Source organism: Jaculus jaculus, chromosome 15 (assembly GCF_020740685.1).
Source record: "Jaculus jaculus isolate mJacJac1 chromosome 15, mJacJac1.mat.Y.cur, whole genome shotgun sequence".
Lineage (NCBI taxonomy): Eukaryota > Metazoa > Chordata > Mammalia > Rodentia > Dipodidae > Jaculus > Jaculus jaculus.
Window position 1 is genome coordinate 24,351,550 of NC_059116.1, and position 24,727 is coordinate 24,376,276.

General features: G+C 45.2%; 1 protein-coding gene across 1 annotated transcript in view; it reads left to right on the top strand.

Annotated features, from left to right (window-relative positions):
• The window catches only part of Lama3 (laminin subunit alpha 3), a 327,578-nt gene that overhangs the window by 32,188 nt on the left and 270,663 nt on the right, over nucleotides 1-24,727 (top strand). Inside the window, exon 2 of the mRNA XM_045135309.1 lies at nucleotides 8,136-8,288. Coding sequence (XP_044991244.1) covers nucleotides 8,136-8,288 — 153 coding nt within the window. The remainder of the gene's footprint in view (nucleotides 1-8,135; nucleotides 8,289-24,727) is intronic.

The following is a 24,727-nucleotide window of genomic DNA, read 5'->3' on the forward strand; positions in this document are numbered from 1 at the left end:
AGAGGTGAAGATTTCTGGTCTGTCGAGGGATCCAAGTCAGCTTGTGACCAAGTGAGATCCTTCCCTGGTGCAATCCCAGTTACCTTGGGTGATTTTGGTCTCAGTCAAGTTGCTGCCTGGGTCGTTGGGCTGCTGTTCTGATTTCTGGAGCTGGGCACTGGCTTTTCCTGCGGGGCAAACCGAGCCTGGCAACTGTGGCCCTGCAGATCAGCACCCCCGCTGCTGGAACTGCTGCTGCTAAAGGTGCCTCTGCTGGGTCTGTCAGCAGCTGAAGTTCTGCTGCTGGGCCCACGGTTGCTGCTGCTGCTGCTGTACCTGCCACTTCTGGAGCCACTGCTACTGCTGAAGCTGCTGCTGCTGGGTCCACTGCTGCTGCTGCCACTGAAGCTGCCGCTCCTGGGTCTGCTGCTGCTGGGGCCGCTGTTACCGGTGCCGGAGGCGCTGATGTTGATCCTGGCCTCTGCTCCTGCTTGGGTCCCGCTGTCGGCTCAAGTTGGCGTGGCCGGGTCCCGGGCCGCTGCTGTGTTCGCTGGAGCTGGGTTCAGGCGGTGGGGGAAGGGAGGGAGCTGCGGCTGCTCTGGTTGTCTCGCTGCTCCACGTGTGCTTCTACCTCGCGGTCTGCTCCTCCGCTGCTCGCTGCCGCTCTCCCCTCACGTGTCCCGAGTTGCGGAGAGCGCGGTGTGAGGGGAAAATCCCGCACCTGGCTTCTCCTGCGGCTCGAGCCGAGTCTGGCGGCTTTCTGCTGCGCCGCGGCCGCGGCGGGTGGCCGAGCTGCCGGAGCTGCTTTTCCCGCCTGTGCAGGCTCTGGATGCTCTGGAACTCTTCTACTTCTCCGCTGCCGCCTCAATTTCCTATACACCTCACTTTTTAGTAAAAGTGTGTATTTTGCTGAGTTTTTTTGGTCTTTTTTCCCCCCAGGCTGCTTTGGCGTGGTACCTACGCCACCATCTTAACTGGAAGTCCCTAAATTATTTATTTATTTGAGATAGAGTGGGGAGAGAGAGAGAGAGGAAGAGGCAAATAGAGAATGGGTGCCCCAGGGCTTCCAGCCACTGCAAATGAACTCCAGACTCGTGTGCCCCCTTGTGCATCTGGCTTACGTGGGGACTGGGGAATTGAACCTGGATCCTTAGGCTTCACAGGCAGATGCCTCAACTGTTAACCCATCTCTCCAGCCCTAATCTAGCACTTTCTAAGAATGTGATGGTCAAGTGACTTCTCTTGTCTTGGGAACTTTCTTTAGAGGCTAAAACAACTCTTAGTGTGCTTTTCTTTGCTTTTTACCCCAGCATTCCACACGGGTCTCTCCAGGTTATAGGTGATTTGAAGAAGTAAATGAAATAATGTTCAAATTAAAAAAAGAAAACAAAACAGAAGCTCTGTCAGGAGGCATTTCGAATCAGTGCCCTCTTCCTTAGAACAGTGTCGTGTTTGCTCTGTGAATTCAGTTGCAGCGTTCTCTCTTTTTAGCTAAAGATCATCAGTAGGAATGTTAATGACTAGCAGACTAGATTTCCCATCCTTCTGAAGAAGCAGAGGTCACCCAGGGCCACTAAATGAATGTTGGCTTATCCTCTGTGGACCGTCAGGGTTGGAGCGCACTGCTGTTTAATTGCTTATTGGCCCTCTCATCCCCTTTCTTTCTGGCCCCTTCCATTGCATTGTCTACTTCCCCCCTCCCCCAATTCCTAGGCTCATGAGAACTTCAACACAGTTTAGCGTGCTCCCTTTGTCCTCTTTGACTTTTGGTGTTGCATAGCTTCCAGGACAGAATAGGTGATGGGTTTGGATTTGCTGCATCCATGGAGAAGTAATCATTCTCTTAGTCCCCTTCCCCTCATCTCTGACTTCTATCAGTTTGGTTTTGTTTTTATTTATGACTATTTAAAAGTAGTGAGGCTGGAGAGATGGCTCAGTGGTTAAAGGTGCTTGCTTGCAAAGCCTGACAGCCTGTATTTGACTCCCCAGTACCTACGTGAAGTCAGACACATGGAGTAGCGCATGTGTCTTGAGTTTGTTTGCAGTGGCAGGAGGCCCTGGTGTGCCCATACTCACTCTTGCTCTCTGCTTCTTTCTTATCTCTCTCTCTCTTTCGCAAATAAATAAATATTAAAAATAGCGGAGTTCAGATGCAGAGTTGGATTAAGGATTCCTCATATCCCTCAGTTTGTGACATGCTCTTATCATTGGTCCTTGCATGGCCAGTGTGTGTGTGTGTGTGTGTGTGTGTGTGTGTGTGTGTGTGTGTGTATAAGCATGCATGCGCTTGCTACCAAAATAAAAAGTAGAATGCTGCCAAATCTAAAATTAAAGCCTTTATGATAACTCACATGTAAGCATATGCCCCCATTCTCTCTGTCTCCCATAATATGAAGAATCCACCTCCTGAATCATTTACTAATTATTTCTTTGATTTCCATTTTTTCTTTTTCCTTTTATTTTATTTATTTATTTGAGAGAGAGAGGTGAGAGAGAGAGAAAGAACAGATGCACTAGGGCATCCAGCCACTGCAGATGAACTCCAGATGCATGCACTACCTTGGACATCTGGCTTACATGGCTCCTGGGGAATCGAACCTGGTCCTTTGCCTTTGCAGGCAAGTGCCTTAACCACTAGCCATCCCTCCAGCCCTTGTTTTATTTTTTTTTAATATTTTATCTTTTATTTATTTATTAGAGACAGAAATAGGGAGAAAGAGATAGAGAAAGTGAGAATGGGCACACAGGGGCCTCTAGCCACTGCAAAGGAACTCCAGATGCATGACCCACCATGTGCATCTGGCTTATGTGGGACCTGGAGAATCGAACCTGGGTCCTTAGGCTTCACAGGCATAGGCCTTAACCATTAAGCCATCTCTCCAGCCCCCTTGTTTTATTTTTTAAGACAGGGTCTCACTGTGTAGCCAGGCTGGCCTCACACTCACAATGCTCTTGCCTCAGCCTGCCGAGTGCCGAGATTATAATCATGTACCACCATGCCCAGTTGCATGTACATATGTTTTATTACACCTATATGTATTTATAAAAAGTAAATGGGTTTCATTTTGGTTGCTTTTTATTTTGTAGAATGTATATAATGCTATACAGTTTTCATTTAATATCCTGCTAAGATTTGTCTGTGTTGTTTTATATTGTTGTGTATATTTATTCATTATCCAGATACCCACTTACATCAATATACATATATTTATTCATTATCTAGATACCCGCTTACATCAATATACTATTACTGACTTCTCTGCTCTCCTGTGGTGGGACAGGTAGATTCTTGCAGGACTTTGTTCCTGTGAACTGGGCTGCTGTGATGGCTACTCTTTTTTTGTTTGTTTGTTTGTTTTGTTTTGTTGTTTTTCGCGGTAGGGTCTCACTCTAGCCCAGGCTGACCTGGAATTCACTATGGAGTCTCAGGGTGGCCTCGAACTCATGGCAATCCTCCTACTTCTGCCTCCTGAGTGCTAGGATTAAAGGCGTGCACCACCATGCCTGGCTGTGATGGCTACTCTTAAATAGGATGCCATCGGATATGGGCAAGACTTCCTTTTTAAATTATGAACATAGGAGTTGGATTACTGTATTCTAAGAAATTTACTGTGGATTTTTTAATGTATAATTTTTTTATTGACAACTATGCTTACAGATGATAAACCATGATAATTCCCTCCTCTCCCCTATGTTCCCCTTCACAGCTCCACTGTCCATTGTATCCCTTCCCTCTCTCCGTTAGTCTCTCTTTTATTTTGATGTCGTCATCTTTTCCTCCTGTTATGAGGGTCTTGTGAAGGTATTACTAGGCACTGCGAGATTGCTTTGCACTGCAAAGTCTGGGATATTGAGGCCAATTTCTGTCTGGACAGTTGCATCGTATGGAGTGGTACCCTTCCGTTGGCTCTTACATTCTTCCCACCACCTCTTCTACAATGGACCCTGCGCCTTGGAAAGTGTGATAGAGATGTTTCAGTGCTGGACATACCTGCATCACTTCTTCTCAGCCCTATGTTGCTTTTTTGGGTCATCCCAGTGGTCACTGCCATCTGAAAAGAGAAGCTTCTCTAACCAAAAGTGAGAGTAGCATTAATAAATGAATATGAACATTAAGTGTAGTGCTTACAGGGCAGTTTGGTGAGCACAATATATACATTTAGCCAGATAAGAGCAGGGTTTACACCCCTATGGCTCATGACCTCCCCTGCCATAGGCTTTTGATTAGGTTTGCAGTACCAGGCGTGTATTCCCTTCCATAGAGCAGGCCTCCAGTCCAACTAGAAAGCGGTTGGTTTCCCCCAGAGCAGACATGCCACTATTTCACCTGTTCGGTCATTTGGCCTGTGTGGCCAAACTGGAGGTTTCCATTGTCCACTGTTTTCACCACTGATGTCTTCTGTCTCCCATAGGGCTGCATACAGTGCAGCTTTTCCAGCTTTCAGTCGGCTGATCTATAGGGAGGAGGTTTTCAGCTCAGCACCAGCTTGAGTTCTCAGTGACCTTGCCACCCAGGCCTGTGGAGTCTTCAGCAACAGGGTCTTACCATCTGTCTCTGGTGGGAAACTAAGGGCTTTGGCAATAGCCTGTAATGTTTTGGAGGGAACAGAGACTTTACTAGCCAACAACTCACTGGAAGGTATCCCGTCCCTGGCACTGAAAATTTTCTAGTAACACCCTATGGCTTCTGAATGTGCCATTATACAAAGAAGTAGGTTTTCATATATCTTATTCAGAATATCTTGAATTTTGATTGACCCTTCCCCCACCCTTATTTTACTCAATCTCTTTCAGGGGGTAATATCAAAACAGTATTTAAAGTTTTTATACCAATTTACATTCCTACTACATTCTTTTTTTTTAATTTTTATTTATTTATTTGAGAGCGACAGACACAGAGAGAAAGACAGATAGAGGGAGAGAGAGAGAATGGGCGTGCCAGGGCTTCCAGCCTCTGCAAACGAACTCGAGACGCGTGCGCCCCCTTGTGCATCTGGCTAACGTGGGACATGGGGAACCGAGCCTTGAACCGGGGTCCTTAGGCTTCACGGGCAAGCGCTTAACTGCTAAGCCATCTCTCCAGCCCACATTCTTTATATTCAGTAATACTCACTGTCACCAAACTTTAAATTTGGGTCTCTTGAATGGGGTTGCATTTACCTGCTCCCTGCTGGGATAGAGCATCCAACCAAAAAGCAGCTAATGGAGGAAAGTTATGTATTTTGGCTTACAGTCTCAAGGGGAAGCTCCATGATGGCTGGGGAAAGTTAGTAGAGCAGAGGCCAGACCTCATTTCTGCCACAGCAGGTGGAAACAGCAGCAAGAGAGTGAGCTGATCTCTGGCAAATGGGAGCTGACTTTAACACCCCTAAGCACACCCCCAACAACACTCTTCCTCTAGTGAGCTCCACCTCCCAGATTGCCATCAGCTGGGGACCAAGTATTCAAAGCACATTAGTTAGATTGGAGAGATGGCTTAGTGGTGAAGGTACTTGCCTGCAAAGGCAAAGACCCCAGGTTCCATTCCCCATGACTCACATAAGCCAGATGTACAAGGTGGCGCATGCATCTGGAGTTTGTTTGCAGTAGCTGGATTCCCTGGTGTGCCCATTCTCTCTCTTTGTCTTTGCCCCCCCACCCAAATAGATAAATAAAAAATAAAATATTTTAAAAAGCACATGAGTTTATGGAAGACAGCTGGTTCAAACTACTACAATGGGTATAAAATAGTATTGCACTGTGGTCATCCTTAATGACTAATATTAGCTCAGGGACTTTATGATTTTGTCCTGGTTGCTATTTGCTAGTTACATAGATCTTGGGAATATTACTTAACCTGTCCACTGTTCTTCAGCTGTAAAATAAAGATGCTAATAATAATCTTACTATGAGCTAGGCATGGTGGTTCACGCCCTTAATCCCAGCACCCAGAAGGCAGAGGTAGGAAGATCGCCATGAGTTCGAGGCCGCCCTGAGACTACATAGTGAATTCTAGGACAGCCTGAACTAGAGTGAGACCCTACCTCAAAAAGACAAAAGCAAAACAAAACAAAAAAAGAATCTTACCATGGAAATGTGAGCTGCTTTGTACAATAGATATTGAAATGTGTTCAGATGTGTTCAGATGTGTTCAGTATATAACAGATGATCCTACAAATGTTCATATCAATTATTATTTTATTTTTATTTTGAAATTGACACTCAATATAATGCAAAAAGTGTCATCTCCATCATCACATCTATAAAGATGGTGATGAATATAAATCATAACCTTCCACATTTTTGTAATAAATTTTCATTAGGCCAGATGTCAACCTTCTACTCTTCAAGAAACAATAATGTCCTCATCCAATAACTCAGATGGTAGGGTACTCTCCTTTTCTCTTTGCTGTGACAAAAGACCTTATAGACATACCCACAGGTATATTTCCATGGTGATTCTAAATGTAGTCAAATGGACAATGGAGATTAGCCATCATACTTTCTAAGAAAAAAGGGGGAAACTACAATTGATAAATGTCTAGCTGTATTAGTTTTAAGTTATTAATTAAGTACATTATAATAATTAAGCCATTTAAAGATGCAAGGCATTGAGCCCAGGGTTTTGTGCATGCTAGGTAAGCATTGGTTAGCTCCATTCCTTGTTGTTTTTTTTTTTTTTGAGACCGTATCTTCCCAAATAGCCATATACCCTGGTTGATCAATAATTGCAGGAATGCATCATCATACATGGTTTAATATTTACTTATTTATTTTAAGAGAGAAAGATAGGGAGAGAGAGAATGGGCATGCCAGTAGATGGGAATACCAGGATCAAACTTACCTCGGAACACTTAAGAATCGTCATCAAAGATGCTGCTGGGAGCATAGGCCACAGCTCATCGGAGGAGGCTGCGGACATACTTGACTCTTTCTTGTTCTCCTGTGTGGTAGTTAGACTGTAAGATGATGTAGTAGGGAATGAAGTAGTTTGGAGTTTGGTCTGTGAAGTCCCCCCCACTCCCCGGGAAGCACGATTCTTTGACCCACATAAAATATATCCTAGCTGGGCGTGGTGGCGCATGCCTATAATCCCAGCACTTGGAAGGCAGAGGTAGGAGGATCACCGTGAGTTCGAGGCCACCCTGAGACTCCATAGTGAAGTCCAGGTCAGCCTGGGCCAGAGTGAAACCCTACCTTGAAAAACCAATTAAAAAAAAATATAGGGCTGGAGAGATGGCTTAGCGGTTAAGCGCTCGCCTGTGAAGCCTAAGGACCCCCGTTTGAGGCTCGATTCCCCAGGACCCACGTTAGCCAGATGCACAAGGGGGAGCACGCATCTGGGGTTCGTTTGCAGAGGCTGGAAGCCCTGGTGCACCCATTCTCTCTCTCTCTTCCTCTATCTGTCTTTCTCTCTGTGTCTGTCGCTCTCAAATAAATAAATAAAAAAAGAACAAAAAAAAAAGATACACACACACACACACACACACACACACACACACACACATCCTAATGCCAAAGCTTTTTAGGTGGCAAATAGCTGTAACGTTCTGTTTTCAAAGGGCAAAGAAAAACAAACACCAGAATCAAACTAGTCTGTCTGCCAAAAAAATAAAAATAAAGAGAGAGAGAGAGAGAGAGCGAAATTCAGTTAAGGGTCATAGATTATAATACCAGACTTCCCTCCAGGTAAGAACAGACTCCAGTTTACCTGAGGGACTAATTACTCCTCCTCTCTCTGGTATTCACAGCCAGCCACCTCTCCCCAGTGACCTATTAAGCCTTCGTGTCTTTGAGTGCTTAGGTCATACTGGATCAGAGCCTATATCTTCACTCAGCTTGGTTGCTTTCCTGTTTGTGGCTAATGCCACATGCCAGAGCTCTCTCCACCCTGGCAGCTCAAACACCATCTCTTACATATCCTCTGAAAAAGCCTGGCTACTGTCATTCAAATACATTATCATTATTATTATTATTGGCAAGGAGAGAAAGAAAAAGGAAGGAAGAGGGAAAGAGAGAGAGGGAGAGAACGGGCGCATGAGGGCCTTTTGATGCTGCACACAAACTTCCAGATTTACGTGCTATTTGGTGTATCTGGCATCATGTGGGTGCCGGGGAACCGAACCCAGACTGGTAGACTTGAAAAAAAATTTTAAAAGCCTTCTTTTTCTTCCCAGGGCCAATTCTGCGACTATTGTAACTCCGAGGATTCCAGGAAAGCACACCCGGCCACCCATGCAGTCGATGGGTCTGAACGTTGGTGGCAAAGCCCTCCTCTCTCTTCAGGCACGCAGTACAATAGAGTCAATCTCACCTTGGACCTGGGGCAGGTAAGGCTTGCCTTTAACTGGAATGGGAACCCTGGTTTGGGTCACTGTTTCTATGGTGATTGCTGATATAACCATAATTATTGTCGATAACAGACTACGTTTTTTTAAATTTTTTATTTATTTATTTGAGAGCGACAGACACAGAGAGAAAGACAGATAGAGGGAGAGAGAGAGAATGGGCGTGCCAGGGCTTCCAGCCTCTGCAAACGAACTCCAGACGTGTGCGCCCCCTTGTGCATCTGGCTAACGTGGGACCTGGGGAACCGAGCCTCGAACCAGGGTCCTTAGGCTTCACAGGCAAGCGCTTAACCACTAAGCCATCTCTCCAGCCCCAGACTTTACTTTTAATTAAATAACCGTTGGTATCCCTGTGACATCAGTATTTGCTTCCCTTAAAGCCCAGAACAGAATGTCACTGTGCATGCAGGTTTCCACCTTTACCTGTTAAAACAGGTTTAAAGTATCCTTGTAACTAGGTTTTTTAAAAAAATTCTTTATTATGATTTGAGTGTATGTGTGTATGTGAGACATTGAATACATATGCAAGAGAGAGAGAGAATATACACACGTGTGGTCATGCATGTGAAGGCCAGAGGACAGACCTTGGGTGTCATTCTTTAGCCACTATCTTCCCTTTTTTGAGATAGGGTTTCTCATTGAACCTAGAGTTCACCAATGACGCTGGACTAGCTGGCCGCAAGCCACAGGGACCCTCCTGCGTCCACCTGCCCAGCACTAGGATCAGAGGCATGCATCACCACATTCCGCATTTTACATGAGTTCTGAGGCTCAAATTCAGGTCCTCATGCTTATAGGGCAAACAGTTCACCCACTAAAGCTATTTCTCCATGGCCAATTTTATGATTCTTATTTCTTTTTTCTTTTCAATTTTTTTATTAACAACTTCCTTGATTGTAAAAAATATCCCAGGGTAATGCCCTCCCTCCCTCCACTTTCCCTTTTGAAACTCCACTCTCCATCATATCCCCTCCTCCTTTCAATCAGTCTCTCTTTTATTTTGATGTCATCATCTTTTCCTCCTATTATGAGGGTCTTGTGTAGGTAGTGTCAGGCACTGTGAGGTCATGGAGATCCAGGCCATTTTGTGTCTGGAGGAGCACGCTGTAAGGAGTCCTACCCTTCCTTTGGCTCTTACATTCTTTCCACCACCTCTTCCGCAATAGACCCTGAGCCTTGGAAAGGGTGATAGAGATATTGCAGTGCTGAACACTCCTATCACTTCTTTCCAGCACCATGATGCCTTCTGAGTCATCCCAAGGTCACTGCCATCTGAAAAGAGAAGATTCTCTACCCAAAGTGAGAGTAGCATTAATATAAGGGTATGAACATTAACAGAAGTGCTTGCTGGGCAGTTTGATAAGCATAGTATGTACATTTAGCCAGACAGCAGCAGATGTTACACCCCTAGGGCTCATGACTACCCCTGTTTTAAGTTTTCAGTATCAGGGAGGTATTCCCTCCCATGGAGTGGGCCTCCAGTCCAATTAGAGGGCAGTTGGTTTCCACCATGACAGACATGCCACTATTGCACCCATTGGCTCATTTGGCCTGACTGGCCAAATATAAGGCTTGCAGTGTCCACTGTTGAATATTATGATTCTTATTTTAAAAAAACATTTTATTTATTTAATTATTTTGGAGAGAGGCACACAGAGAGTGAATATGAAAACATTAGGACCTCCAGCCACTGCAGGCAAACTCCAGTCACATGCAGCACCATGTGCATCTGGCTTATGTGGGTCCCGGGGAGTGGAACCTGAGTCCCTAGGCTTCTCAGGCAAGCACCTCAACTGCTAGGCCATTTCTCCAGCCCCCCTCCAGTTTTATTATTTTTCAGTTGTGGCATGATACAAGGGCAACATTTATCGCATTTTAAAGGGCACAGTTCAATAGTGGTAAATTCATTGGCATTGTTGCATAAACACTCATAGCCGTTTCTAGATCTCTTCAGCGTTTTGTCTTACAAAACCAAAATTCTATCCTTGCTTTTTAAACTCCCATCTCCCTCTCCCCTTCACTCCCAGTAACTGCAATTATATTTTCTGTGAATGGGTGTCTCTAGGAACATATCATATTTCCCTTTTGGTGGCTGGTTTCTTTCCTTTGACCTCAGCTTTCGGGGTTCATCCATGTTGGAGCATATGTCTGAACTTGCTTTCTCTTTAAGGCTAACATTCCATTGGATGTTTGCTTCACATTTTGTTTATCCATTTATCCACTGATGGACACTTGGGTTGTTTCCAACTTTTGGCTATTGTGAGTATTGCTCCCAAGCACACGGGTGTGGTGAAGATATTTTTATAGCATTCTATTTCCTGGAAATCCTGACTCAATGAACATACTTTGAGGCCTTATTTGGTCAACTGGTCAACAGGGAGCCAAGCTTCAGGTTATCATCCTGTGTAGGCTAAGAAGGTCACTGGATGGATGCCCCTTGTGTATACACCATATGAGACCCTACCTTAAAAAACCAAACAATAAAAAAATTATTTTATAATTAGGTGATATTGTATGACAGAGTTAAAAGGTTTTTGTGGATGTATTTCAAGTCCAACTCAGTTGATCCAAAAGGGAGATTTTCCTGATGAGTAGGACTCTCAGAAAGGGTCTGGTTTCTTCCTGAAGAAGAGATTTGACCCATAAGGGACTCTCCTTAGAAGGGAGAGTTGTTATGTTGTGAAATTCCTGTGAGGCAAAGGACCTCAGAGTAGGTTCCAGAAGCTGTAGGTAGCCCCCATCCAAGAGTTCTATAACTACAAGGAATGGCATGGCATGCGTATTTGTGGTGTGTGTGTGTTGGGGTGGTGTATGTGTATTTGTGCATGGGTGTGCATACATGTGTGTAGAGGCCAGATGTTAACATTGGATGTGTTCCTCTATCACTCTCTGCTTTATTTCTTTGAAACAGAGTCTACCTGCTGAACCCAGAGCTCACCAGTTTGGTAGATATGTTAGTCAGCAAGCCCCAGGGGTTTTCCATTCCCCAGCATTGGGATTACTGGTAAATGTATTTATTTTATTTATTTGAGAGAGAGAGAGAGAGAGAGAGAGAGAGAGAGAGAATGGGCACGCCAGGGCCTCCAGCCACTGCAAACGCACTCCAGACGCATGCGCCACCTTGTGCATCTGGCTGACTTGGGTCCTGGGGAATCAAACCTGGTTCCTTTGGCATTGTGGGCAAGTGTCTTAACCGCTAAGCCTTCTCTCCAGCCCCGGTTTGAGTTTTGAAAGGTTTCCTCTGGGCATTATATTGATAAGTATAGGGAGCCACTCTGGAGACAGTTTCAGTCACTATGTGAAAGAAGCTGGTGGTGGCTGTGGAAGCAAGCGACTGGCTCACAGGTGTATTGAGAAGACTAAGCTGTGTGATCACAGGGCCTTTCAGATGGAATGAGAGAAAGAGGATTCAAGAGTGATAGAGATGGTGTTGACTGTGGGAGGAACAGGCTAGGGGAGGCTGTGGGGAGTGTGCTTCTGGGCGTGGTAAGATAGAATACTGTCGAGACATCCTGTGGAGATGCCCACCAGGCACTTGGAGGTCTGAGTCCAGACTGCTGTCTGGGCTGGAAATAGGAGTTTAATACGGGTTTATTTAGGCTTGTCCCGTTCAGGGTTCCCGTCTTCTGCTTCTTGAATCCAGATTTGTACTTTGCGCCAACTTGGGAAGTTTCCAGCCATTATTTATTTATTTATTTAAATACTTTTAACACTTCTTTCTTTCCTCCCTCGGGATTCTAATAATACACACGTCGTATATTTTGTTATTGTTCTGCAGTGCCCCAAGGCTCTGTTCACTTGTGTGTTTCCACTTGATTTTCTAAAGTCTATTTTGACTAGAGGGCAATTTGTATTAATCTATTTTCAAGTTCATGGTCATTTCTTGATTCATCTCTGTTTTGCTATTGTGTTGATCCAGGAAGTTTGAAATTTTGGTTATTATAATTTCAGTGCTAATTTCCATGTGTTCTTTGGTATAGCTTTTATTTATTCTCTGGGAATTTATATCTTTTTTTCTTTTGTCTCGAGAGGACTTGTAATTACTCAGAAACGTTTTATGATTATTGCCTTAAGCTTTGTGAGTTAATTCTACTATATGATTCATCAGCACATGTTGAATTCTGTTGGTTGTCTTTTCTCACTCAAGTTGTGATTTAGTTTTACTAGTGCTTGAAGTGATGAGTGATTCTCACTTGTATTCTGTATTGCTCAGAAATTGTGCTAGAAGACTACACTAGACCCTATTTCTTTTTAAAAATTATTTATTTATTTATTTATGGGAGAGAGAAAGAGACCTATAGAGAGAATGGGTATGCCAGGGTCTTTAGCCACTGCAGATGAACTCCATCCAGACACATACACCACCTTGTGCATCTGGCTTACATGGATCCTGGGGAATCAAACCTGGGTCCTCTGGTTTTGCAGGCAAGTGCCTTAACCACTAAGCCATCTCTCCAGCTCCCTATTTCAACGTTCTGCCTTAATAGGCCATCGTCCTGGTTTGGTTTGACATGTAGATCCTGGCATGTTTTTAGAAAAGACAAAATTTGATTGTTAAAAAATATATATGGAAAACTTGTTCATGAGTAGTCATTGTAGCCAAAATGGGAACAACCCAAACGTTTATCAACTGATGAATGGATAAACCAAATGTATCATATCCACAGAATGGAATATTGATTAATGATGAACAGATTGACATGTTGGTGAATGTTACAACATGGGCAAATTTTGAGAACATCATGCTATGTGAAAGATGCTGGTCGTTAAAGACCATGGGTCCTGTGATCCCATTTGTATGAAATGTCCCAGTAGGCAAATGTATATAAACAAAGGTGGTTTAGGGATGGAGAGATGACTTAGTGATTAAGCTCTTGCCTGTGAAGCCTGAGGACCCCAGTTCAAGGCTCGATCCCCAGGACCCAGATAAGCCAGATGCACAAGGGGGTGCACGCATCTGGAGTTCATTTGCAGTGGCTGGAGGCCCGGGCACATCCATTCTCCCTCTCTCTATCTGTCACTCTCAAATAAATAAATAAAAATAAACAAGAAAAATTAAAAACAAAGAAATGTAGTTTAATGCCTGCCTAAGCCTGGGGCTTTGGCAAGGAATTGGAGAATAACTACTAATAGGTATTATTTTTAATATAGGGGTCATCAAAATAGCTTAATTCTAACTGATTGTGTTGATGGCTGGGCAATTTTGTGAAGGAACTGAAAACCGTTGACTTGTACACTTCAGAAGGTGTTGCAATCAGGTTTGCATTACTGACAGAAATCACCCAACCAAGAGCAGCTTTTGGGGAAAAGGATTTATTTTTGCTTATAGACTTGAGGGGAAGTTCCACGATGGCAGGGGAAACTGATGGCATGAGCAGAGGGTGGACATCATCCCCTGGCCAACATAAAGTGGACAATAGCAACAGGAGAGTGTGCCAAACTGGAAAAACTGGGGAAACTGGCTATCACACACATAAGCCTGCTTCCAGCAATACACTGCCTCCAGGAGGCATTGATTCCCAAATCTCTATCAGCTAGGAACCTAGCATTCAGAACACCTAAGTTTATGGGGAACACCTGAGTCAAACCACCACAGAAGGGTAAATTGTATGATATATGAATTACACCTCAACAAAGCTGCTAACACGTTCATGAAGAGAGTGCTTTGGGGTGGGGAGGGGGAGACAAAAATGTAACTATTGCAAAATACAGTTGAACAGTCACATTATAGGGGACTGTTAAGTGACCAATAACTGACCACTGATGATGCAGGAGTTGGAGTCCAGGGAAGGAGTTGATGTCCATAGAGACACAGGAGACCCCAGACCCATGAACTCCAACTTTGGGTCCTTGTCCAAGTTACTAGAGAATTGGAAACGTGGGCTCAGAGAAGGATCCATGAATTCTGACTTACGAAATTTACTTTAGGGAAAGTTAGGATCCAGAGAGGAGGCAAGCAGCAAAATCCGGGCCATTAGACATCCTCCCCCTTCCTAGCCAGTGGTGCACACATCTGGAGTCCTTTGCAGCAGTAGGAGGCCCTGGTGTGCCCATACTCTGTCTGTCTCTCAAATAAAGAAATAAAATTATTAAAAATGAATAAATTGAAAGAGGGCTGGAGAGATGGCTTAGTGGTTAAGGCACTTGGCTGCAAAGCCAAAGGACTCTGGTTCGAGTTCCCAGGACCCATGTCAGCCAGTTATACAAGGTGAGGCATGCATCTAGAGTTCATTTGCAGCAGCTAGAGGCCTTGGCACACCCATTCTCCCCGTATCTGCCTATTTCTCTCTCTCTCTCTCTGTCAAATAAATAAATAAAAATAAAAATTTAAAAAAATAAGTAAAAAGAACAGATTCTTAGCTTCTTGCGCTTCTAGGAAACACTACTTGTAATACTAGAGAAAATATTCATGAAGTTTCAGAACAAACTCAGTAGCATAATTTCTATCGAGCTGAATGCATGGCTTCCCCCCCCCCCCCTTTTGTGTTGGAGCAGTGCGCATGTCCTGAAGCAGGTTTTGTCAAGTAGGACTTGTGTTTTATGCCCCATTGGTGAGATCTGTTTTCCCAACCAAGAAAATGTCATCAAGAGCCTGGATTTCATAACTTGAGGTTAATAGTAATACCTTGGAGTTAGGGAGGTGTAAATTTTGATGTATGATTGGAAAACAAAATACATATGCTTAATTTGTTAAGACCAAATCATTTTTTTGTTTGTACTTTGCTAAGAAACTGATGTTTCACTTTGATGTGCTGTACTTGGTTTGACAGCCTTGCTGTCAGGAGGAGGCTGTTTTCTTTTTTAAAAAAAATATCTTAGGGCCAGAGGGATGGCTTAGCAGTTAAAACGCCTGCCTTCAAAGCCATAGGACCCAGGTTTGATTCCCCAGGACCCATGTAAGCCAGATGCACAGGGTGGCGCGTACATCTGGACTTTGTTTGCAGCATCTGGAGTCTCTGGCCCATGCATGTGCATGTGCACTCTCTCTCTCTCTCTCTCTCCCTCTTTATCTATGTCAAATAAATAAATAATTTTAAAAAATATTTTATTTTAATTTATTTATTTATGAGAGAGAGGGAGCACAGAATGGTCACACTGAGGCCACTAGCCACTGCAAAATAACTCAGACACATGCACCACCTTGTGCATCTGGCTTTACATGGGTCCTGGGGAATCGAACCTGGGTCCTTAGGCTTCACCAGCAAGTGCCTTAACTGCTAAGCCATCTTTGTAGCACAAGGCTGTTTTCTTTCCCTCTCTCTCTCTTATTTGGTCAGTGATTTTCATCGTTGATTTTCTTTTCTTTAAATCTCTCTCTCTCTCTCTCTCTCTCTCTCTCTCTGTGTGTGTGTGTGTGTGTGTGTGAGTGCGCATTCAAGACTCATGAGTGGAGGTCAGAGGGCAACCTTGGATCTCAGTCCTTACCTTCTACCTTCTTTGAGGCAGGGTGTCTGTTCTTATGATTCACACATACACCAGGCTAGCTGCCCTGAAAGTTTCTGGGGGTTCTCTTGTCTCGGCCTCTCATCTTGCAGCAGGAGCACTGGGATTACAGACATGTGTGGTCACCTCAGGCTTTCAGTGGGTTCTGGGAGTCAGAACTGCTATCTTTATGCTTGTGTGGTAAGCATTTTTTTTTTAGGCAGTGTAGACCAGTCTGGCCTTGAACTTGTGGCAGTCCTCCAGTCTCAGCCTCCTCAGTGCTGGGATGTCTGGCTGCCGACTGTTTTTTGTTTTCAACTTATTTATTTGTTATGTTATTTGGTTTATGTTTATGTCTGTGTGTGCTCATGGGTGTAAGTATGGGTGCATGCATGCCGTGGCACACGTGTGGAGGTCACCACTCTGTTAGTGAGCTTCTGGGAAATTCTCCATTCCCTGCCTCCCTTCTCCCTGTGGACTAGGTCCACTAGGATTACAGCATCTTATCACGGCTTCCTATTTTATGTGGGATCTCAGAGTTGCATGGCAAGCCCCTTATCCACTAAGCCATCTCCCCAGCCTCTTCCAACATCTTTTTTATTTTAAAAATATTTTTATTATTTACATATTTGCAAGCAGAGAGAGGAGAAGGGCGTGCCAGGGCCTCTAGCCACTGCAAGCAAACTCCAGATGTATGCACCATTTTGTGCATCTGGAGACTCCAACCCTGGTAGTTAGGCCTTGCAGGCAAACACCTTAACCGCTTAAGCCATCTCTCCAGCCTCTGTTTCGATGTCACGTACTCCTGCAGACTTGAAGCCACAAAGTAGGGACTCAACTCTGTTGTCTTAAGGATTCTGCATGGCTTCCAGCCACTGAGCCTTATCCTGGTGCTCGACACAGTACCTGGACATCCTTCCAGTTCTATCGACTCTGGTTGCCTCTTCCCAAGATAATGCAGAGACCAATGCCAAGAGCCCTCCCTGGCTGTCGGCTGCCCTCCAAGCTGTACTTGTTTGCCCCTGAGGCAGCCACGGTGCCATTTTATAAAGGCCACAAACCCTTTGAATTCCTCAAGGCTGGGTGCTCAGCATTCTTTTTAAACCCACAGGACTGAAAAGAAATATATGTAGAAATATATGTTCCAATACTGTTCTTTTCATATTTTCCATTAGATGGCGAGCTTCACTATGATCGTGGATATTATAACTTTGTTTTATTTTAAAGGTCTCTAACATTTACATTTTTTTTTAAATTTTTTATTTATTTATTTGAGAGCGACAGACACAGAGAGAAAGACAGATAGAGGGAGAGAGAGAGAATGGGCGCGCCAGGGCTTCCAGCCACTGCAAACAAACTCCAGACGCGTGCGCCCCCTTGTGCATTTGGCTAACGTGGAACCTGGGGAGCCGAGCCTCGAACCGGTGTCCTTAGGCTTCACAGGCAAGCGCTTAACCGCTAAGCCATCTCTCCAGCCCCACATTTACATTTTTTACTTTGCGTGTAACTAGCACCACAAATACCAACTGACATAACACAATGAACTAAATATGTTTCCTTCTAAAACTCTCAGTGGGTTGTAAACAGGCAACATATGCCCAGGAAACATGAGAAGGGATAAAATTTGGATTCGAAGGTAGCTGCAGCAGGAGGAAGCACAACAGTTTTTCTCTGGATTTTTTTCTTTTTTTCTGTGTCTACAAATAGAAGTTGATATGATAAAGTGATCAGCGGAGCTCACTGTGACCTACGTGGTGAATTACCAGGAAGTCTTCGTTAACTCTCAGTTAGGACTGTGGCATTTGGGCCACATCCCAGGCTAAGGCCATTGTAAAGTTGTCAAAGGGATTTTTTTTTTTTTTTTTTCTGGTCATGAAAGTTGACAACCAAGGTGTGGCATCACATGGGAAAGTGACGCATGCCAGTCCAGGGAGTGGCACTAAGAAGGAAGCCTGCTGGCTGCTGAGTCAGCCCAAATCTTGCACAGCCTCTCACATAGTTAGGCAGCAAACACACACACACACACACACACACACACACACACACACACACACACACACATCCATATCTTGAGATCTCCCGGGATCATGGCTCATGCTGAGGACAGAAAAAAAAAAATCAAGAGGGACAAAGCTCTTGGAGCCATTCAGAAAAAGTTGACTCAGGATTATGCATGCTGTGGTTCCCCACAAGAATTGGAGAGCTAACGAAAAAAAGGAAAGTTACTGTCTTTATTGTTTAATTAATTTTTAAAATTTATTTGAAAGAGAGAGAGAAAGAGAAAGTGGCAGATAGAGAGAGACAGAATGGGCACACCAGGGCCTGCAGCCACTGCAAATGAGCTCCAGACACATGTGCCACCTTGTGCATCTGGCTTATGTGGGTCCTGGGGAATAGAACTTGGGTCCTTTGGCTTTGCAGGCAAGCACCTGAACCACTAAGCCATCCCTCCTGCCCTCTTATTATCTTTTTCCTTCTTTTCTCTTTTTCCTCCACTACTCTTCCCTCTTCCTTCCTCTCTCTCCTTCTCTTCCTCCTCCTTCTTCCTCCTCTTTTTTCTTCTTGAGTTGAGGGTCTCATCTGGGCTGGCCTAGAATTTACCATGTAGCCTATGCTGGCCTTGAATTTCTAACTCTCCTGAGTGCTAGGATACAGAGGAAAGTTTCCATCTTCCTGAGAAGGCCTAGCTGCTGGACCAACTTTTGGTATGCGGGGGATGGTCATGGCAGGAAAGAGACTGAGGCATAGAGTTGGGGACCAGCTGGGATTCGGGTGTTTGTAGGGGGGCTAGTAATAAGCTGGTAGGTGGGCAGGACTCGTTGCCTATAGTAGAACCCCCATGAGTGCATGGGAGTGTCCCCTAAGCATTTTGAAGCACTAGACAAGCATGGAATATTATTTCCTAGGGACTGGCACCGAGTCTCTCCCTCCCTGTGCTACGTTTCCACTGAGTTCATGCTGCCATATTCCCTCAAGCGTCTGTGAACACATTCACCCCGCAGTTCTGGGAAGTCAGTACCGATGGGATCCCTTCCAAAGATCTACACTTTCAAAAGATTTCCTCTCGCTCTCTGACATGGAGCAACTAGTTCTGGAACTTTCACTGGAAGAAATAACAAAATAAATGCACCAGTGTTTGGTCCAGGATGTTCCTCCAAGCATTGTCGATGATAACATGAAATGGGAAACAATCTCATGTCCAGCAGGGTGATTTGACTCAGTCAGCGGATGAATACACAGCCCTTCAAATGATAGCATAGAATGGTTTTCACTGACACAAGTGTGTCGGTGGTGTGTTGTGAAGAAAAACAAAAACCCAACCCAAACTATATTTATTATGGTAATATTGCATATTATAGTGAAAAAGAATGATATGGGCTGGAGAGATGGCTTAGCGATTAAGTCGCTTGCCTGTGAAGCTTAAGGACCCTGGTTTGATTCTCCAGAACCCACATAAGCCAGATGCATATGATGGCACATGCATCTGGAGTTCATTTGCAGTGGCTGGAGGCCCTGGTGCACCCTTCTCTCTCTAGCTCTCTTTTTTTAAAATTTATTTTTATTTATTTATTTGACAGAGAGAAAGAGGGAGAAAGACAGACAGAGAGAGAGAGAGAGAGAGAGAGAGAGAGAGGAGAATGGGCATGCCAGAGCTCCATCCACGACAAACAAACTCCAGATGCATGGGCCCTCCCCTTGTGCATCTGGCTTATGTGGGTCCTGGGGAATCGAACCTGGGTCTTTTGGCTTTGAAGACAAACGCCTTCACTGCTAAGCCATCCCTCCAGCCCTCTCTCTCTCTTTCTATCCGTCCTCTCAATAAATAAATAAATAAATAATAAAAAAACAAGAATGTGTGTATAAACCAAGAGGAAAATTCCTTAAAATACTAAGAGTGTTAAAATACTAAAAGTAGGTGGTAGAATTATCCATGATTTTGCTTTCTTCTGTAAATCGCACTTAGACTGCTAGCTTGGACTACTTACCTGGGGAGATATCTGCTTCCATGGCCTTTTATCTGGGCGACATGGGCACTTGGCCAATGAAAGGGGGTCAGTTTTTCTGTGTGAAAAAGGGGGATGATTCCAGCACCAACCTCATAGGGTTGATGTGAAAAAGTAAGGGAAATTAATAGAAACAGAGTAATAGAAAAGGCATTTAGCGGACTGCCTCACATGCTGTGAGAACTCGGTCTGTGTTCTTCCATTAGAGTTAGGGGAAAATAAAGTTAGTTTCCTTTTGGGAAAAGAAGAGTCCTCTTGAAGGACACAGGAACAATGATTCCTGGTAGGATTTGAAGGATGAGGGGAAGGCCCCTTGGAGCTTGCATTGAAGGAACCCCAGGAGGGGGACCCCACGCTCTGCCCGGATATGGCAACACCCCAAATCACTCACGAGAAGCGGTCTTGATGCAAACTGCAAGAGGATTTTATTCCAAGTACAGTCGTACACCACACAGGGGTAGAGGACTGCAGAGCCCCGAATGCAGGAACGGGACAGTTTTTATAGGGTTTCTAACAAAGCCTGTGCATTAGACCAATCATTTTTTTAACATCAGGAGCCCGCGGGGTGCGAGCCAGTCAGTTTGTGCCACTCCATAGTTTCTAAGCCAATTAGTTTAATTTGTTCAAGCCCCTCGTGGACCAATCAGTCTCCTATGACCTTGGAGGTCAGCATTTGCGCAGGTCCTTGGGTGGGCGTAGCAGAGTGTGGTATCAGCCTCCTATGACCTTGGTGGTCTGAGGCAGGCCGCTGCGGCTTATGGTGCGGGCTACTAAGGCTTATGGTGTGGGCTATTAAGGCTTATGGTGCAGGCTATTTACAGAAACCAAATAAGTGGTTCACTTCATTACTCATTTCCCATCCTTGAGGGCTATCTCATGCCCTTTTTACCTAGTTTTATATTAGGGGCGGGCTCTGATATAATGAGAAGAGGGATTCTTTACTTGCTTCCAACAGAGAGTAAAGCCTGGAGTTTGAGGTATGCAGGTGGCCCGCTTAAGCTCCCTTCAGAGCGTGATAGTATTTCTGGGCTTCTGAATTCTTGGGCCTTTCAGCATCACCCCCTTGTATCAACTTCTATTTCCTCTCAGAGGGAGGTTGGCCTGCCAGAGATGGGAGAGTCAGGAAACACCCATTAAAAAATGGAGATGGAGTTAGAGTGCTTTTTTTTTTTTTTTTTTTTTACAAGAGCATATTTTATTTCTCAGCAGATCTTGAAAACTAGTTTACATTTCTTCCCTTGTGAAACTTTCAAGATTCCAAACATATTTCTGGCTTTAATTCGTGGCTGTTTTTCTGTTACCATTAGCAGCAAGCATGTATAAGGCAAAGTTGAATTCCATGATGGATCTAATGAACACTTGAGTTACTCTCTGGGGAGCAGCGGGGTCCTAGTGTCCCCTCTGCCAACTGCCTTCCATGGCGCCGGCCCCCACCCCCATAGACCCTAGCCCCTGTGTCTGTCCTCCTGGTGACCTGGAGACTGTCTTTGCCACGTCACTGTCTTTGTTTTCTTCTCCCTGATGTCTCTTCTTTCCCTAGTTCTGCTTCTGTCCTTTGCTTCTGTGGGTTTTCACTTCCAATTCTCCTATTTAGTTGTGAGAGGAGAAGGGAGGGAGGGAGGGAAGGAGGAGAGGGAGAAAATGAACATTGTCAGGGACTTTTGGGCAAGCAAACCCCAGAAGCATGTGCCACTTTGTGCATCTGGCTTTATGTGGGTACTGAGGAATCAAACCTGGGTTATTAGTCTTTGCAAGCAAGCTCCTTAACCACTGAGCCATCACTCTAGCCCCCGTTATTGCATTTTCTTTCTTTCTTTATCTTTTTTTTTTTTTTTTTTGAGGTAGGGTTTCACTCTAGCTCAGGCTGTAGTCTCAGGGTGGCCTTGAACTCGCAGTAATCCTGCTACTTCTGCCTCCCAAGTGCTGGGATTGAAGGCATGCACCACCACGCCCACCTTGCATTCTCTTTTTTTTTTTTATTATTATTTATTTATTTGAGAGCAACAGACAGAAAGAGGCAGATAGAGAGAGAGAATGGGCGCGCCAGGGCCTTCAGCCACTGCAAACGAACTCCAGACGCGTGCACCCCCTTGTACATCTGGCTAACGTGGGTCCTGGGGAATCGAACCTCGAACTGGGGTCCTTAGGCATCACAGGCGAGCGCTTAACCGCTAAGCCACCTCTCCAGTCCCCTGCCTTGCATTTTCTTTATGCTAAAGTAAGCGCTCTGCCACTGAGCTACACCCCCCTGGCACATTTACTTGCTTTATGAAGAAATAAAACATAGCAAAACAAACTTGCTTTTTCCTCTGTGGTCACTACCCACTTTAGGGAGGGGGCTTGCTGTGTCCCTGGCAACACCATAGGAGCTGAGGGCAGGGCTCTCAAAAGCTCAGGCCTCCCTTCCTGGACACTATAACTTCACCCACCACCCATGCCCTGGTCGACCTCAGTGGACATCATGACATCCCTCCTCCCTAAACTAGAGGGGTCAGCCTTCCTTCCCTATGTCCTGTATCAGCTCCTCCTTACCAGGTGAGCTTGCAGACAGGGGTGATTTCTGCTCACTCCTCTCTCTAACTGAAGAGCAGCATGAGCTGATTGCAGTCTGGCTGTCAAAGCATGGATGCAAACGTTCTCCGCTTTACGAATTCCAGATTGGGCCTGCCAGGCATGACGCGCTGTGCCAAGCGTGATGCTATGTGCCAGGCGTGACGCGCTGTTCTGTGTGTGTGTGCCGAGTACTGGATGATGAGAAGCTACGGCCACCTTTGTTGCTCTCAGCCTTACTGGACAGCCAGAAGGGAACATTCAGTTTGTTTCTCTGCCTCTCACAATTCTTCTCGCTCAGTAACTTCTCACCATCCCTGTCACCTCCTATTCCAAACATGTGTGTCCTAGGAGCTCCCACAGCAAGGTGGGTGGAGAAGGCAGGTGGGGTTAAGAAACCACGCATTGAGAGATAGCTTGCGCCTGTTCCCTTTCAGGATCTAAATGGCCAGACCCTGGTGGTCATGAGTGGCTGGATTCCAGGCTCTAGGAAAGGGTCCGAGGTGGCCAGAGCAGTTAGCCTAGGGGACAGGAAGGTAGAGCTCCGAGCCTGGCCAAGAGCACCAGAAGCAGTGTCCAGTGTCTCTGCTGTGGAGGGAAATGTGGGCACTGACGCAGGGGAGAGTTATGAACCCACGCTACCAAGTCTGGCTGTCTTTCAACGTAGGGTCTGTACCAAAATGGGCCTGGTCAAGCCATTCTCAGTATGTGGGGGGATGAACTCCAGGGTCCCTGTGCATTCCTAAATCCACGGAGGCTCAAGCCCCTTATGAAAATGGAATACTACCTGGATGTAATATATGCATATCTTCCCACAAACTTTAGGTCACCTCTATTTATAATACAAACACAGTTTACATGCTATGTAAATAGTTGTTAGACTGTGTTGTTTAGTGAATAATGTCAAGAAAAGTCTGTACTTGGTTAGCACAGATGCAATGTTTTCCTAAATAATTATGTTATTTATTTATGAGAGAGAGAAGAGAGAGAGAGAGGGGGAGAGAAAAGAGAGAGAGACACAGAGAATAAGCACACCAGAGCCGTCAGCCACTCGGATAAGCTCCAGAGGCATGCACCTCTTTGTGCATCTGGCTTTACGTGGGTACTGGGGAACTGAACCCCGGGGTCCTTAGGCTTTGCAGGCAAGTGGCTTAACTGCTGAGCCATCTCTCCAGCCACCAAATAATCTTGGTACAGAGGACCAACTGCACTTTAGAATGGGTGGGCCTGGTGCCTTGTCTTTTTAGTAGGTCACGATGAGGACCACAGAAACCTGTCTTGCTAGTAGGTCACTACGGGAACCACATAAACCTTTGCTTAAACTCATTTTATTACTCCACTTGGGCCTGGACACGCTTTTCTTTCCTTACAGTAACAGGCTCCTCTGCCTTGGTCCCTGGAAGGCTTCGCGCCTTTTCCTCCCCTTCCTCCCTCCCCCCGCCCTCCCCCGCCCAGGTACACAAGGTGATGAGAACAGAGTGAACTGGGGTATCCGCGTCTGCTAGCTCCCTCTGCTGGCCATGGCTTGCTGCAGCATGTTGCTGCTCCCCTTTGCTCCTAACTGCTTCCAAGCGCAGCCTGGTAATTGCGAACGCTGATAGCAGGGAGTAGGTCTGTGTCTACGTACGTGGAGGTTCAGCCCGAGCATTCCCCCCATGCACAGTGCCCTGAGGCATTTGTTCTAGAAGCCCCTTCTCACTCACATCGTACCTCTTCCTAGCTATTTAGTTCTCCTCTTGTTAAGAATTGTTGCTTACTTAGGAGACAAATGGGGCTTACTAAAGCAAGTTATCCACTAATATTAAAAAAAGAAAATGGGGGCTGGAGAGATGGCTTAGCGGCTAAGCGCTTGCCTGTGAAGCCTAAGGACCCCGGTTCGAGGCTCGATTCCCCAGGATCCACGTTAGCCAGATGCACAAGGGGGCGCACGTGTCTGGAGTTCGTTTGCAGTGGCTGGAGGCCCTGACCCGCCCATTCCCTCTCTCTCTGCCTCTTTCTCTCTCTGTCTGTTGCTCTCAAATAAATAAATAAAAATAAACTAAATTAAAAAAAAAACTGGGGGGGGACTGGGAGATGGCTCAGCATCTAGAGGAGCTTGCTTGTAAAGCCTGCTGGTTGGGGTTTTGATCTTCCAGTACCCACGTCAAGTTGGATACATAGGTCTGGAGTTCATCTACAGTGGCAAGGGGCCCTAGCACACCCATAGCTTCTTTCTCTCTCCCTTACAAATAAATTAAAAATATTTTAATAACCTTTTTCAAATAAATATTTTCAGAAAATATTTGTTAAGATTTTGTTTTTATTTATTTATTTGAGATAGAGAGAGGAGAGAGTGAGAGAATGGGCATGTCAGGGATTCTAGCCAGTGCAAACGACCTCCAGATGCATGCGCCACCATGTGCATCTGGTTTACTTGGGACCTGGAGAATCAAACCAGGGTCCTTA